The sequence below is a fragment of the Mesoplodon densirostris genome, chromosome 18 (genome assembly GCF_025265405.1).
Source record: "Mesoplodon densirostris isolate mMesDen1 chromosome 18, mMesDen1 primary haplotype, whole genome shotgun sequence".
Lineage (NCBI taxonomy): Eukaryota > Metazoa > Chordata > Mammalia > Artiodactyla > Ziphiidae > Mesoplodon > Mesoplodon densirostris.
In genome coordinates this window covers 44532548-44548727 of record NC_082678.1, presented here as the reverse complement: position 1 = coordinate 44548727, position 16180 = coordinate 44532548, and the positions used below count along the sequence as shown (strand labels likewise).

General features: G+C 50.3%; 1 protein-coding gene across 6 annotated transcripts in view; it reads right to left on the bottom strand.

Annotated features, from left to right (window-relative positions):
• Window positions 1–15895, bottom strand: part of MINK1 (misshapen like kinase 1) — a 48019-nt gene extending 32124 nt beyond the window's left edge. For 3 of the 6 annotated variants that reach the window (XM_060082102.1, XM_060082100.1, XM_060082101.1), the window contains exon 1: window positions 15576–15894. In XM_060082102.1, the coding sequence (XP_059938085.1) occupies window positions 15576–15632 (57 nt within the window). In that variant the 5' untranslated portion in view covers window positions 15633–15894. Of the gene's footprint in view, window positions 1–15575 lie in introns of all 6 variants that reach the window. The other 3 variants (XM_060082098.1, XM_060082099.1, XM_060082104.1) reach the window with 2 other exon arrangements.
• Window positions 15896–16180: the final 285 nt, after the last annotated feature.

Below are 16180 nucleotides of genomic sequence, written 5' to 3'. Positions count from 1 at the left end.
GGACTAGTCACCCGCATCACAGACTTAGAAACGGTTATTCTCCAAAGGGTGGAGGCCAGATACTCTCCGGCCCCACCAAGGACCAACTCAGAATAAATTACAGCCCAAAGGATATAGGTGAGAAAGAAGGAGAAATTTCCTGCCTCTTTTTTTCTAAGAAACCTTCCCTGGATGCATTCATGCCAATTTTAGGGCCCTGTGACCAGTTCATGCATTCATTCAACAAACATCAAGTGCCTGACAGATACTAGAATGTGGCAATGAACAAAACAGAAATGGACCCCTCCTTCGTGGAGCTTACAGGAAGCAGACATTAAAGATGCAATTACACAACTACATAAACTCAACTGTGATAGGCTATAAGAAAAAGTACACGGCACTATTAGAAAGATTAAAGGGAGGTCATGATAGGGGTTAGGGCGGGGGGCGGGCAGTAAAGGGCTGCTGGGGAAGTGATAGTTATTCTGAGACCAAAAAGACAAGTCGGAGTTAACTGAGCAAAGGTCAGGGGTGGGGAAGGCCCAAGGCCCTGAAGCAGAAAGAACCTTTAGTCTCCAGGCAAGGCCAGTGAGGATCCTAGTGGCTAGGCGCCCCGCCTGAATCTGTGCCTTTCCATAAAGCACTTTACACATTTTTGTGCGAAAGTCCTGTCTCTCACATCTGAACAAAGCCATGTATCCCCATCAGAATGTCCCAAAGGGTGGGGTGCAGGTTTCCCCACTCTGGCTGACTGCTTCCTCTGGGTGGGCCCAGAGCTTTTACACAAAAGGGCATGCAGGGCCAGAGGCACTGCTCAGCCACTGCTGGAATTCCTGACTCAGGGGGCAGGACAAACAGGAGTTTCAAGTTCAGATATTAGATTTTGAAGTTGCTCTTTCTTCCAATGAAGCCGGAAGATGGTAGAAAACTCTAGGGTAGGGAAGGGGAAGCCAGGCCCACACCTGGGGACTTAGTGACTCACCCACCCACAGCCGTTAAGATTGCACTCAATACACTGGGTGGTTTTCTCTTTCCCAAATAAAATGTGAAGGAGGAGAGGAATGTTACCAGAACCTTTCTGGTAACTTTCATAAGAGACACCCTTTCTGGGCACTTTCACAAGAGAAATCATGTGGCTACCACCTATCTAATGAGCAGTTACCAAGCTAAGCACTTTACTTACACTTTTATTTAACCCTGAAACAGCCCTGTTAGGTGGGTCCTGTTACCCTCATTTGATGAATGGCGAAAATGAGGCATGGGGGTAGTTATGACCTTGCCAGGGGTCACACAGTAGGTGACAGATCTGGGATTAGGATTCACATCTGTCTCCAGCGTCTATGCTTTTGGGGGTGAGTGATGATGGGGAAGGCCTCACTATACCAGGTCCCTCTCTATCTTCAAAGACCAAGTAAAAATGCCCTCTTCCCAGGTCAGTCCTCACTTGGTCTGCCTGCTCCTCCCTCGGCACTAACAGACTCAGGAAAGTCTAAGGAGTGCACGCACATATACTGAAGTTCATACTTCAAATGGTCCTTCAGACCTTTTTCTGAACCTTCCCTTTATTTTGTGTTCTTCCCGGATGCCCAGCCCCACGTCCACACCCCAACTTCACCCCACCCTGAACTCTCTCCACAGTAGCTGCTTGTGTTTCCCAGACCAGCTGGGAGACACCACGCTCAGTTATCCCACCCTGACCGACCCCTCCCCCAGTATCGTTTCTCTCAACTCCCCCTTTGCCCAACTTCACACACATAAGTGCACCTTTCCTTACATATACTACACTGCAAAGCACACATCTGATCCATTCATGTGTTTAAGTCAGTGTTGAGAACAAACAGACCACCCCACACAGTAGGCACGCAAAAATATTTAGGAAGGAAGAGAGGAAAGAAAGGAGGAGGGGGCTCTTGGATCTGGGGGAGCTTAAGGATTATCTGGTCCAGTAGTTCTCAAAGGCAATCTGCATCAGATCACCTGGGAAAACACACATACCAGGGCCCCACCCTGGATGGACTAAGTCACCTCCGGAAGGCAGGGCCCGGGTGACATGTAGGTTAAAAAAAAAGCTACCCAGGTGATTCTGACTGAGCCTCTGATTAAGAGCCACTGTTCTCATCCCCTTGTTTTGCAAGTAAGGAAACCAAGTCCCAGAGAGATGACACGCATCCTGTAAACTAGAGGGAACTGAAACGGGAACCATGTGTCCCAGCTCCTAATTCCACACTGGCTCTATGCATCACGTTGCCTCAACTCCAGCAGCCCCTGTGTCAGCAGGCCTCCGTCAGGGAGCTCTCTGGAGACATCAGTATCACCCTATCTGAGCAGGTTACAAGGCCAGGGCGGGGGATGTGGGCAGCAGCAGGGGCATTAATCATTGACTTGTGAAACACACCTCCTCTGCACAGAATGCACCTTGGACTCCAGGCTGACCAAACACACACACGAGCCCTTCGTTTCTGGTGGGGCCTGGACACTGCCGCAGAGCAGTACGAGTATCGGGAGTCAGATCTAACTAGCTCTGGGACCCTGGCCTGCTGCTGGCAGCTTTAGAAATGTAAGATGGTCTATGGATGCTCTGCTTTAAACACAGGCACTTAAACCACTTTTTGCTTTTATTTATGATGGTGAAGATAACCATATCGAGGCAGGCACAATGCCAGGCTGCGGGGTAACAACTAGGGAGGCCGTGAGTCAGGGAGTGCAACGTTCCTCCATTCACACTTTGAGTACCAGGGGTGGGTGGACCAGGCTCAGCCCAAGAAAAACAATCAACCCTAATTCATACCTGGCTCAATCTAAGAAAGGAATAGGCTTTAGATTGTAGTGAGAGGGACTGAGGTGAGAAGGGCCACTGGGCAGACCCTGGAAGGTGATGCTGAATACATGTAGCTTCCTGTAAGCTTGTACACAGAAAACAGAGAAAAGACTATGAGTCCTCAGAACCTGGGATCCGACTCAAGGACAGGTGATCTAGGGAAACAGCCCTGAACAGGGGACCCTAAGTTGCCACCCCCCACCTACTGGCTAGAGGCCCCTGTGGCCTGGATCTTAACCTGTTAGGCCTCTCTATGACACAAGGCTCTCCTGCCCTCCTCTCTTCCTGGGTGACTTGAGGGCCAAGCGTGTCTCTCCTTCCTTTTCCCTTCTTTCCCCATGAAGTTTGATGAGAAACTATAAATCGTGTGGACAAAGTGAGGAGGCCAGGCAGGCCACTGAATTGGTCACCTCTATTCTAAGAAATCCAACTCAATTCTAGGTCATGCTTTGGGTCTGTCCAGGGGTGCGGACACCACAGAGGGATACAGCCTGACCCGGCTCCAAACTGTGCAGGCCTGGAGGCCCAGGAGGGTGACATCAAAGGGGCCTCAAAGGCTGCCCATGATTTCCCCAAGACATCTTTAGCAGCTAACCACCCCTTCCCCCTGTAAGAATCAGGGCCTTTTCTGTGGCCCATCATTCCACGGGAAAGAAGCTCCTGAGTTCATACTGCCTGATATTAAAAACCTACCCTCCCTTTACTTGATGTCACCCACGTATGAGCTTTCAGTTTCTAATGATACATGAATACGTGATGTTGAATAAAGCTTCCAGCCAAAGTGAGCCACCCCTCGGGAAAGGTGGAACACAGGAAGGACAGAGATACTCTACTGGGTCCAAGGTACTCATCTAAGGATGGTTTTCTTCTACTTCCAGGGAGACGCCCAGTTAACACATGAACCCCTCACACACAAACACATAAATGTCGTTACCTTTTATTATCTTCATGCCCTACATGATCTTCTTTCCACCTTCCTAGAGCAGATACCCACCAGACCCCCAGCATGAGAAGTAAGAGCTGAGAACAAGCAAGATGATGAATATAAGTACAAGAGAACCAGAAAGCAAACGATAGCTGGGAGATGGCAAAAGGAGCTGAATATGGAAGAGAAACCCTCAACTTCTCTTTCTGCTGCCTAATCCTTTTGTGATTCCATGTAGCCATTTCATTTACAATCCCTCTCGGAGGTGACCGCCTTGCACTAGAGCCAGGAGGGGGGGTGTGTGTCCTGAGTTGGCTGATGACACATGGACTTCTGAAACAGGCCACCTCACCTGACTCAACAAACAGTAAACATCTGCTATGTCAGCCCTCTGCTCAGCTCTGCACACACAGGAAGGGAGGAGACACAGAATGGTGGTTGCCAGGGGCTGGGGGAGGGGAATGGGGAGTCCATGTTTAATGGGGACAGAGTTTCAGTTGGGGAAGATGAAAAAGTTCTGGCGAGGGATGGCGGTGATGGTTGCACAACAATGCGAATGTGCTTAATGCCACCCAACTGTACACTTAAAAATGGCTAAAACGGGGGCTTCCCTGGTGGCGTAGTGGTTAAGAATCCGCCTGCCAATGCAGGGGACACAAGTTCGAGCCCTGGTCCAGGAAGATCCCACGTACCGCGGAGCAACTAAGCCCGTGCGCCACAACTACTGAGCCCGTGGTACCACAACTACTGAAGCTCGCATGCCTAGAGCCCGTGCTCCGCAACAAGGGAAGCCACCACAATGAGAAGACTGCGCACCGCAACAGAGTAGCCCCTGCTCGCCGCAACTAGAGAAAGCCCGCCCACAGCAACAAAGACCCAACGCAGCCCCCAAAAAAAGGCTAAAATGCTAAATTTTATGTTATGTACATTTAACTACAATTTAAAAACATTTTTTTAAGGTGGGAGGGATGAGATAGTCTTCCTCTCCTCTCTCTGAAGAACAGGCCTTCGGAATCATTAACTCTTTCCTCCAGAATAAATCTGAATTCTTGTGCACGCTTTCCCCTCCTATCATCAGAGTACTGTGCCCGGCAGCCTGACATCTAGAAATCTCTACCAGTTCTGGGCACAGGCCCCATGGAGCTTTGTGTTCCCAGCAGGTGCCCACCAACGCCAACCCACCAGCAGTTCACAAAGGCTCAGGCTAAAGTCATTTACTTAGAAAAAAAAAATTTTTTTTAAGTCACTTAATCCATCAATCAAGTCACTCCCTCTTCTCAAAAAATGCACTCATGTGATTAAAACCTGTCCTCTACCAAGACGCAGATCTAGACCGTGTGCTCTTGCAGGTGGTGACCACTTCTCATACAGGCGGCCTCCAATCCATGAAACAGGCCATGTTCCTAAGTCTCCTGATACTTCACCATAGAAACTTTATGGACAGTGTTATATTATCCCAAGTGAGCCCACAAAGCCTGTTTCCCACCGGCCACACATTCATGATTAAAGCCAGTTGAAAACAATGCTGCTCCAGGTACATAGTCCAGAATGTCAGCTGCAGGGTGCCCTCCCCTCAACACACACCCACAGACAAAGACACCTGCCACCTGGGCGCAGGCCTCCACCAGCACAGGGGCGCACAGGCTCAGGTTCTGGGTTGAGTCTGAACCCGAGTCTTTTTTTTTTTTTTTACATTTTTGGGCATGCCACTCTGTATGTGGGATCTTAGTTCCCCGACCAGGGCTCGAACCCATGCCCCTGCATCGGAAGCGTGGAGTCTTAAACACTGGACCACCAGGGAAGTCCCTGAACCCGAGTCTGAATCTGAAATCTGCCGCTTACTGGCTGTCCAACCTTAGGCACGTTATTTAACTTCCAAGTTCTGAAAGCCTTGGTCTCGTCATCTTGAAAATGAATAAAATATCCCACTTCAAAGGGTTACTGTGAGGGATAATGAGATTATATAAGGAGAGAACATACTGCATAGTAAGTATTCATTATTATTCCTATTCCACCCCAGAACCCCTTCTGAAATGAATCCCCATTAAAATACAAATGACTTGTTACAGAGCAATTTTTGTTCTGAACTGAAGAAAGAGAGAAAAAGAGGGCTTCCTAGAGGTCTGGAGGGATAAAGGAACTGGCAAACTTCTGAACCACAGGCTGCCTGGCCCCCCCAACCCTGCTTTGTGGGGTTGAAGGTAGTTTCCACAGTGAAGAAGGACCTTGTGAAGGTTAGAGGGACCTTCTCCAACTTCACCAAACCTTAGCTAGACTAGACCAAGAGCCCCTCCAGTCCTGCCCTCCTAAGTTGGATTCAGAGAGTGCGAAGCGATGGTGGCTCTGCTGCACGGCTGCATGGGTGCATCCCCGCCAGCCACTCACCCACCCCCAAAGCTCTGCTCTTCTCCAAAGGATACTAGGCAAGTGGTCTTCCCTCTAGTTATTCCCTGCAATTTGAGCAACGACACTCACTCAGCACACCCCTGTCTTCAAGGGGCCAACCGTAGGATGCAAAGACACGAGAGAAGAGATACATACGCCAGCCTCCTCTCTCACGCTGTGACCACACACCTACCTCCGCCTCCCCTCCCGCTGCTCAGGCTTTTGGGTGCCCCTGCCCAATTGTTTTGTTTTGTTTTAATTGAAGTACAGTTGATTTACAACATTCTATCAATTTCTGGTGTTCGGTAGAGTCATTCAATTATATACATATATATTTTTCAGATTATTTTCTGTTATGGGTTATTACAAGATATTGAATCTGTCTGAATCTTTTCCTGAAGACTCTTCCGTGAACATGCAGAACTGAAGACCAAGTACGACATGCTTTCAACCACTTTCTGACAAATGTGCCTTGAAAGAGAGAGTGGGTAGGTGGTGAAGAGAGAACATGAAAATCTTCTTCCTTGCAGTCTGGCTCTGGAGCCCGCCCAGTTTACCTCCAGAGGTGTTCGGGCAAATAAAAGCTGTGAGAAGAGCCATGTGCCATGCACACAAGTAATTTACAGCCTACATTCCTCTCTCCACCCAGCAAGAAGGAAAGGAGGGGACTTAGGACCTACTTCCGACTTCATGGAAGAAAACATGTCTAGTCCTTCACCTGACCTTTCCCACGTCCACACAAGTTCACAAGAGGCATATTGGCAATTTGGGTGGAAAAACAATTCTTCACTGTGCTGTTCAGTCATGGCAGGGTGGTTAACATCCCTGATCCCCACATACTAGATGCTGTTAGTGCTTCCGTGACAATGAAACTTCCCTCCCTAACGTATCCAAACACCCCCAGGAGGGCAGTGCCACCCTAGCTGAGAAGCCCTGAGTAAGGACCTGTACTGTTTTGTGTCACATGGTGCCCAGCACATACAAGGCACTCCAGTGGGAAAGTCACAAGAATACTTAGCTCCAGGGACTTCCCTGGAGGTCCAGTGGTTAAGACTCCATGCTTCCACTGCAGGAATCTTAACCCTGGTCAGGGAAGGGTTTGATCCCTGGTCAGGGAACTAAGATCCCGCATGCTACACAGTGTGGCCAAAAAATTAAAAGAAAAAAAAAAACACAAAAAAACTTAATTCCTTATCTCTACCAAGCGAGTAATTACTGAACCCCTACTGTGTGCTCAGCATTTTTGTGGGCACTGTGAGCATCAACAGGAAGGATGGATCAGGGTTCCTATACGTAAGGAAGTGACAGGGAAAACATGACCATGAAATATTCAATATGGGTAACATATGCTCAAATGCTAAATTACAAGGTCTATGAAAAGGTGGAGAAGGTGACCAGTGAGGGCTGGCTCGGTCAGGGGAGGCTTCGTGGGAGAAGTGGAAGTTGAGGTGGCTTGAAGGAGGTGGAATTTTCTTCACACAGCCCTGCTGATCCTCAATCGGTCCCTGCAAGGACCGCTGTTCATAGAAAACCCCTCCAAGCCTGTGGTTCAGCAAGCCCAGCCCTTCAGATCCTGTCCTCGGATGATTTCTGGTGGAAGAGGGTGTGAGAAGTTTCCCCTTCTCTCTCAGAAGACCCGCTACTGTCAGGCCTGCTTTCAGGAGGCCCTTCTCATCCTAAAGGCAGAGCAGAGGTGCATCCACTGCCACATGCACTGACTGAGTCAACAGACTCTGAGTGGTTGGGATGCTTCACTTATCACCGGCTGCAGCGGTAAGACTCTCCTGCCCCCGGGACACGCACTTCCCTCCTCGGTCCAAGGACTTCTTGCCTGCTCCCTTACCAACCTTCAACTTTCCTCTCAGACAAAGAGTCTCCATGTCCTCCGCTCATCCCTCTCTCCACGGGGTGTGCCACCGAACGCTTCCCACAGCCCACCCCGCCCTCCTGACATTTCAGCTGCTCCTGGAGGCTGGCTCCTCGAAGAAGCCCAAGACTGTGTTTCTCCAGCCCTGTTTCATTTCAAACGTGCAAAATCAGCAACACTCCCCCTACACAGCTCACTCATTCTTGACTTGTACAACAATGTTAAACTGAGAGTTGCATACACACACACACACACGTGTGTGTGTGTGTGTGTGTATATATATATATATATATATATACACACAGTATCTACCTAATGTTACGAAGAATCCCACATCCCACAACCACAAAAGCTAAGCCAAGAATGGGCCTACTTGTGATTATTCCTGTGAGACTTACCGACATTCCAACCCTGGACACTTGGGCTAGTACCATCGATTCAAACACACATACACACACACACGTGAGGAGATGAAAATGTTAAGTAGCTTGATGGTAGTTATTTCACTATCTCTGTGTCTATGAAAACATGTGGTACACCTTAAATACACACAATTTTTATTAAAAATACAGTATAAAACATCTAGCGGTATACCTTTCTCCCTTATACACCCGCTTTGGCCAATCGTCACACTCACGCACCCTCTGCAGAGCGACATGCGAGTCCGCACAGACCCAGTACTCAGAGACGCTCCTCCCAATAAATAAAAATGATAGGGCTTCCCTGGTGGCGCAGTGGTTGAGAGTCCACCTGCTGATGCAGGGGACACGGGTTCGTGCTCCGGTCCGGGAAGATCCCACATGCCGCGGAGCGGCTGGGCCCGTGAGCCATGGCCGCTGAGCCTGCGCGTCCGGAGCCTGTGCTCCGCAACGGGAGAGGCTGCGACAGCGAGAGGCCCACGTACCGCAAAAAAAAAAAAAAAAAAAAAAAAAAGACAGTTATATGCCCTTTCCATATAATACCCTTACCCTTTGAAACAAACTTTTTTTTTTTCCCCTCCCATAGGAAGGTTCAGAAGAAATCCTTTTGGAAATTAAGCCTGGAGTTTCTACTGCATCCTCAGACCCCTGGCCCTTGGTTGCTGACCACACGCTCCACCCTAAGAATGGCCCTGATCCAAGGTCTCCCAATTCTGGCCATCGCCTCTACCTGCTGGTTCACCTCTATCTACTCTTTCTGTGGCAACGCTAGCTTGGTTTTTCAACATGTGATTTGTTTCTCTCTCAATCTACCAACCAAATATTTGTCTTGCGAAAAGTAAAAACAATTCTTTTATGGGCTCTCATGGCATGGCAAAGTTTTCTGCTACAGTCCTTATCATGACTTGCAATTTTATGTATCTGTAACTATACATATATAATTATTTTATTAATGTCTCTCCCCACAACTAGACTGTAGGAAAACCATGTCTATCTTGTGTGTCATTGTATCCTCTGTGCCTAGTTCTAGCTCTTTCCTCAAGCAGAACAGGAAATCCTACCCACCATTAGCAGGTACATCCTCGGCTGGCTGTCTGGCCACTGGGCAATATCTCTAGGGGCTCCTTGGATCACCACAATTCCATCCCTTTCTTCTCTCCTCCCTCTGCCATTCCCTACCCTTATTAAGAACAAAAAGCCTCAAACACCTTTTCAATTACCCTCTAGAGGAGCTTCGCGTAGATGGAAGAATCCCAGACTCAAGTCAAGAACTGGTTGGTTAGGAGAAGAGCAGGAAGAACAGGAGAGAGGAGAGAATGAATATGGGCTTCTACCACGTCATGTTCTTGTATCTTCCTATATTCTGTGGGCATTCAAGAAATGCTTTGAGAGTTCACTTGTTAACCTGATAACTTTTTGTTCAATTTCTTCAACCTACTAAAGAAAAAACTGAGGGAGCTGTGGGTGCAAAGTGAGTGCTGGGGGAGGGGAAAAGACTGCATATCAGATTTCAAGATGACTGACCACGGGACAACAGAAAATGAGCATAATTCACAGCAACCAGATTTAACAAAAACTTCCTGACCCTGAGGGTTCTAAGATAATGAGGAAGGCAATAACAGGTTAAAAAAAAAAAGGGGGTGGGGGGAGAGCCTCAGCTTGCAAAGGGATTGCTTAGAGGGATGCTTCCAGAGGTCTGATTAAAAAGCTCAGAATAGTATGAGCACACTATTACATACTTCCCATAGTATCTAGAACCTGATTCTCAATAAAACAGACCAGCAATGCTTGGTGACTGACTGATGCAGGAAAGAATATTAGTCATAACTTTCTCTGGTACAACTTTGGAGACAGAAAGATTAGTCTGGCAGACTCTCAGATGGCTTCTGGAGATGCTCTGCAGCCCCAGAACTGTTTTATGTTCCTGGATTGAGAGGTCACTGCATTTCTTATTCATAGACCAATGCCAAAGTACAAGCTTGTAAAGAGTGGTTGCACACTTCCTGCTATCTTGTCCCCAGGATGACAAGCAAGGACACTCAACATACCCAAACTGTGTGAGTTACCCCCTTTTAGGCACACAGTTCGGAGTTGAAAGGAATGGAGGCCATATCTGAAATCGGGATTCTACACAGCAGAGTCTTAAGTGAGCTCCTGGGATAAGCGTGAGGGGGTGGGCCAGCCTGCTCTCTTCCTGACCTTCTTACTGTTCTCTTAACTGTGAGAACCTCACTTCTTCAAAGACCCTCCCCTCCGTGTGTTACGAAGGGCCATGGCTCTGGCCTATCCCGCGGCATAAAGGGTGGCGACGCCTCTTCCCTCGTTTGGGGGATGGCTGAACACCTAGTTCCAGCAAAGTTCTCCGCAACCTTCCTTCCACCCTCTTGCCAAAGGAGCTTTTCACTTCACTCCAAGTGCCACTAGCTCCCCAAACAGCCCCACTCCCATCTGCGTTTCTCTAGGAAAAAAGTCCCCAGTCAATGCCATTGCTTCTGCTGCAGGAGGTCAGTCTCCCCGTCCCCTGCCTGAGGCATCTGTCGCCAACATTTGGACAGCGAGCACATCAGAGTGCAGCAGTTGCTCAGCAGCCTACAAGTACATGCCCAGAACTGCCAGCTTTCTGAGTGGTGCTGGCTCCACAGCCTCGTGAAGAAAAAAGGAAGGGGAAGCGACTCCTCCAAAGAACAGACACAACAACATAAGATCATTTGAGAAAGAACATCTCTGTCAGCACTACTACCCGGCAACAAGTCCCTCCTGACTGCACGTCATGGTATTATTTCAATACAGCCACACTGCGCACAGCTCCACGGTTCCAAGGACACTGCAGTCTAAAACCTCCAGCTGGCTGGACAGTAAAGAGAGGCTGCTTGGTTTATGAAGTGGGTCAACCAAAAAGAGCAATGCAAAAGGAGAGAGGTCAGCCCGGGGTCTGGTCCCTCCTTGTCCCGTCCTCTTCCACTGATACTTATCCTTTGTGAGAAGCCAAGAGTTCCAAGTCAGAAGATTCTCCTGGAATATAACCAAGCCTGGACACACAGAAGGTTTGACAAAAGAGGCCCGCTTTTTCTCTTGGAAGGTCCTCACTTTACTTCAAGGACGTTGCTCCGAAGGAGGCTTCCAAAACTCTTGTTTACCACAAGGTCTGATTCCAAAAACAACCCAGAAAAGATATATTCTTAATTGTGTGTATATAGACGGCAAGAGAAAGCCTAACAAGCATGACACTTACTGAATGCTTTCTCTAAGCAAGACTGTGCTAAGAGCTTTCACTTGTTATGATACGCGTTTATTCAACAAACAGTTGAGCCCCCACTATGTTCAAAACACTGTTACAGGCACTGGGGATGCAAAAATGAACAGAACAGTCAAAATCCTAACTCACACTGAACTTATATGTATATGTATATGTGTATCTATATATATATATAGATTTTTTTTTTTTTGGCGGTATGTGGGCCTCTCACTGTTGTGGCCTCTCCCGTTGCAGAGCACAGGCTCCGGACGCACAGGCTCAGCGGCCATGGCTCATGGGCCCAGCCACTCTGCGGCATGTGGGATCTTCCCGGACCAGGGCACGAACCCGTGTCCCCTGCATCAGCAGGCGGACTCTCAACCACTGCGCCACCAGGGAAGCCCTGAACTTATATTTTAGTCGGGGTTGATGTATATAAATATATGTCAGCTGGCAATAAATACTATGAAATAAAACACAGCAGGCTAAGGGATGCTATATAAAAATTTATATGAAAACGAAGCAGGGGAGGAAGTGCTATTTTAGATACACTTGCGCTGGAAGCCTTCTCTGATTGTCATCTGATAACAATTAACAGTAAGGAGGAGGGCTTCCCTGGTGGCGCAGTGGTTAAGAATCCGCCTGCCAATGCAGGGGACACGGGTTCGAGCCCTGGTCCGGGAAGATCCCACATGCCGCGGAGCCACTAAGCTCGTGCGCCACAACTACTGAGCCTGCGTGCCACAACTACTGAAGCCCATGTGCCTAGAGCCTGTGCTCCGCGACAAAGAGAAGCCACCTCAATGAGAAGCCCGCGCACTGCAAAGAGCAGCCCCCGCTCCTCACAACTAGAGAAAGCCTGCGCGCAGCAATAAAGACCCCATGCAGCCAAAAAACCAAAAAAACAAAACAACAACAACAACAACAAAAACAATAAGGGTGATCATATAGTCACGACGTGCCAGGAACTGAACTAAGTACTTAATATGCAGTATTTCACTTAATCCTCAGCAACTCTGAGTTCAGTACCGTCACCACTATATACAGATGGGCAAACGGAGCCTTAGAGAGGTAAGGCTCTTTGCAGACTCTGCAGCAAACTAGGGAAGAAGGGGGAGAAAGGCCAAGGTTACACAGTAAGTGAGAAAGCAGGGACTTGAACTCAGGAACACAACCCCATGCTACTGGGCTGGCGGACAAACAGAGCCTCAGAGAGGTCAAGCGTGCCTGTGGTCACAGTGTGGTAGGTCCACCTGCCCCTCCACACATGGCTAAGAGATAATGCAATTCAATCTTCCCTAATATCAGACTATTACTCTCATCACCAGCTGGAAGACAAGCCCTATCTTGAAATAAGAGGAGAAAGACAACTTGGGCTCTTTGACGCCACCTAATAAATGCTGAATATGTTCCTCTCCCATCCCCTCCCCAGGCCCCCAACACGAGATGATGTAGGTACAGGGAAACACGCTTTTCTGCTAATTCTCCAGGTTGCCATTTCTCACTGGAAAACAGACAGAAACAGAACAGGAGATGACTGAGAGAGCTTCTCAACAGTGCCACAGGGGCTCTCCGAGGTGGGGTGGAGGGGACAGGCTCTGAGCAAAGGCCGGCAGCAAGGAGAAAGCAGGGCTTCTGCAGCCCCATTTCAAAGAAAGCACTCCCTCCAGCCCTGGAGTACTGGGGTGGTAGTGGGGGAAGGGCAATGCTTTCTTAAGCATCATGGGGCAGGAAAGACACACGCACTGGGCGCAGGTCACAGGCTCTCTTGATGAAGGGAGAGGAGAATAAAACAGGAGGCGATTGAGGAAAGAGGCTAACATTGCCTCAAATAGAGAATTCCAGAAGGGAAATACCAAATCCAAGGTCAGATGGTGTTTGCAGAATTGCTGGAAATCCCAGGTTGAGGGTCCAGGCCAAACTACCAGAAGAGGCTAAAGGGAAAGAGAAGCCCAAGGAGAGTCCCCACAAGGTTTAAACCAAAGGTCATGGTTTGGACCCACCTTCTTTTTTATTATATTTAAGTCACCACAGCACAGGAACCTGTAGCCAGAGTTAATCAACAACCAAGGTGGGAAGGGAAGTTGGGGGTTCATCCTAAAGACAAGCTCATTAAGGGGAGCCTGGATTTCCATCTTGTATCCCAGCTGGCTTAACTTGAGAATCGCAGTTTAAACTAATCTTAACAATCTCCCTCCTGGGCTTCCCTGGTGACGCAGTGGTTAAGAATCCACCTGACAATGCAGAGGACACGGGTTCGAGCCCTGGTCCAGGAAGATCCCACATGCCGCGGAGCAACTAAGCCCATGCACCACAACTACTGAGCCTGCGCTCTAGAGCCCGTGAGCCACAACTACTGAGCCCGCGTGCCACAACTACTGAAGCCCACACGCCTAGAGCCCGTGTTCCACAACAAGAGAATGAGAAGACCACAATGAGAAGCCCGCGCACCAAAACGAAGAGTAGCCCCTGCTCGCCGCAACTAGAGAAAGCCCGCGAATCTCCCTCCTAAAGCCTTCAGACCCTCTTGCCACCCACCCCCCCACACACACAAACACTGAGAGAGAGAGAGAGAGAGAGAAATCAGTGCTCCGTCTCCCTCCTCAGCAACTTATCACCTTATCTCCAGCAAGTCAGGTCTCCTAGCCCAACACTGCACCAAACAAATTATGACCTGAATGGCAAGAAAAACTGTGTCACCCAGAGAAACCCAATTAACGACATGACTCTGCTCTCTTAATTCCCCTCTCCCTTCCAGTCATATCCGGGGCACCTGTGTGGCTGACCGCCTTTTCCCACTACTGGCCATGTTCCCTGGCTAACTCAAAAGCCAGAAGACGATTTCAGCAGGGGCTTCCAGAGCAGCTAACCCAGAGATGGGAAATCTTGCTCACCCCAACACCCTGACCTGTTGAGAAAGCCGGAAGGACACAGGACAAAAACACCCCCTGGGGGACAGGCGGGAGTCTTCACCTTGAAATCACTTAGTTGCCCCTTAAGCCAGGGCTCCCTGCTGAAGAAAAACACATAAATGCTGCTGAAAGCCCCCAAATGAGGGCATGCAAGAGCCCCAGGAGGGAAAACGAATATTTCGAAGAAATTCCTGCTGCAGTTGTTTCCTCTGATCCCTTTTCGAATGAACCCCTCCCTGGAGAAATCTCCATCGCCTCCCCCTCCCTCCAGCGAAACCATGAATACCCAGGCTTTTCCAAACCACATGCTGCATGTGTTTGTGTGTGTACAGACATATAAACAACCTCTTCCCAGCCCAGGCCAGAGTTTCTGAAGACAAGAAACGCGTCCCCTCCTCCCCCAGTGCACTTGTCTTTCCTCCCAGCCCCACGCTGCTGCAGAGTTGGTAATGTAATATGCGGGGACCCTGAGACCGGAAATGCCTGGTTCTGGACTGCTGCACTTGAAACGCCAAGGCACGGGGAGAGCTGAGCAGGGGATGAGGGCGGCGGTAGGAGGTGTGCGGCGGAGATGGGAGGCTGAAGTGCCTGCCGACCGGGAAGAGATGCAATTCAGGGCTGGGCGAGGAGGAGAAAGGGTGATGAGGGGGAGGCTGGCAAGGCAGGGGCAAAGTCAAAATTCGAGGAGCCGAAAAAGAGGAGGGGGAGGAAGAAGACCTAAGTAAGAGCAAGGGGGGAAAGAGGCCTCAAAGCATGTCAGGGGCCAGGGAGGGGCATCACGGTAAAGATTCTGCAGGCTCAGAACCAGAGGGTGACCCTCAAACACCTGGGAGGAAGGGGATACGGAACCTGAGTAAAGGTAGAGGAGGAGGGAAGAATGGGGGCGGGGCACCCCAGGGCGGGGACCAAACTGGCTCCCAGAATCTGCAGCGCGTGGAGAGCGGAGGGGAGCGGAGGGCGGAGGCCTGGCAGCAGCGGGCGCCCGGAAGGGGGCGGGGGTCGCCGCGGGGCTAGGCTGGGGGGCAGCGCGCTCACCCGCAGGGCGGACAGGTCGATGTCGTCCAGGCTGCGGGCGGGGGCTGGGTCGCCCATGGCCTCCGCCGGGAACGGGGCCCCGGGGCCGCTCACGCTCCGGCTCGGTTATTCCGCTGCCGCCGTCGCCGCTTCTCCCCCATCGGGGGATCCCGGGGGCGGACTCCACCGCGCCTCCCGCGGAGAACCGGGAGGGGGAAGGCCGGCGGGAAGACCGACCCACCGACTGACAGGCGATATCGCCCCAGAGCCCGCAACCCGAGCCTCCCGACTCTCCCGCGCAGGCGCAGAATGGCCGAGCACCGGGGAGGGTGGAAGAGGGAACGTGACGCGAGCGCGCCGGGTTCCCCCTCCCCCTCGGCGCCGACACCTGCGCGCAGGCGCAGGAGAGAGAGCGAAAGGCGCGCGCGAGGACTGAGCGACCGCGCGAGCCTGGCGTGAAAGAAGTGGGCGGTGGCCGGGGCTGCCGGGGAGCGCGCCCACCAGCTGGTGCGCGTGCGCACACGCGTTTCCTTCTCTCCCCGTATTTTTTGCCCTTTCTCTCCCCGTTTCCTTCTGAACTCTTCTTTGACGACGCCTTTCCTTCCCTTTCCCTCCTTTCGTGTGCC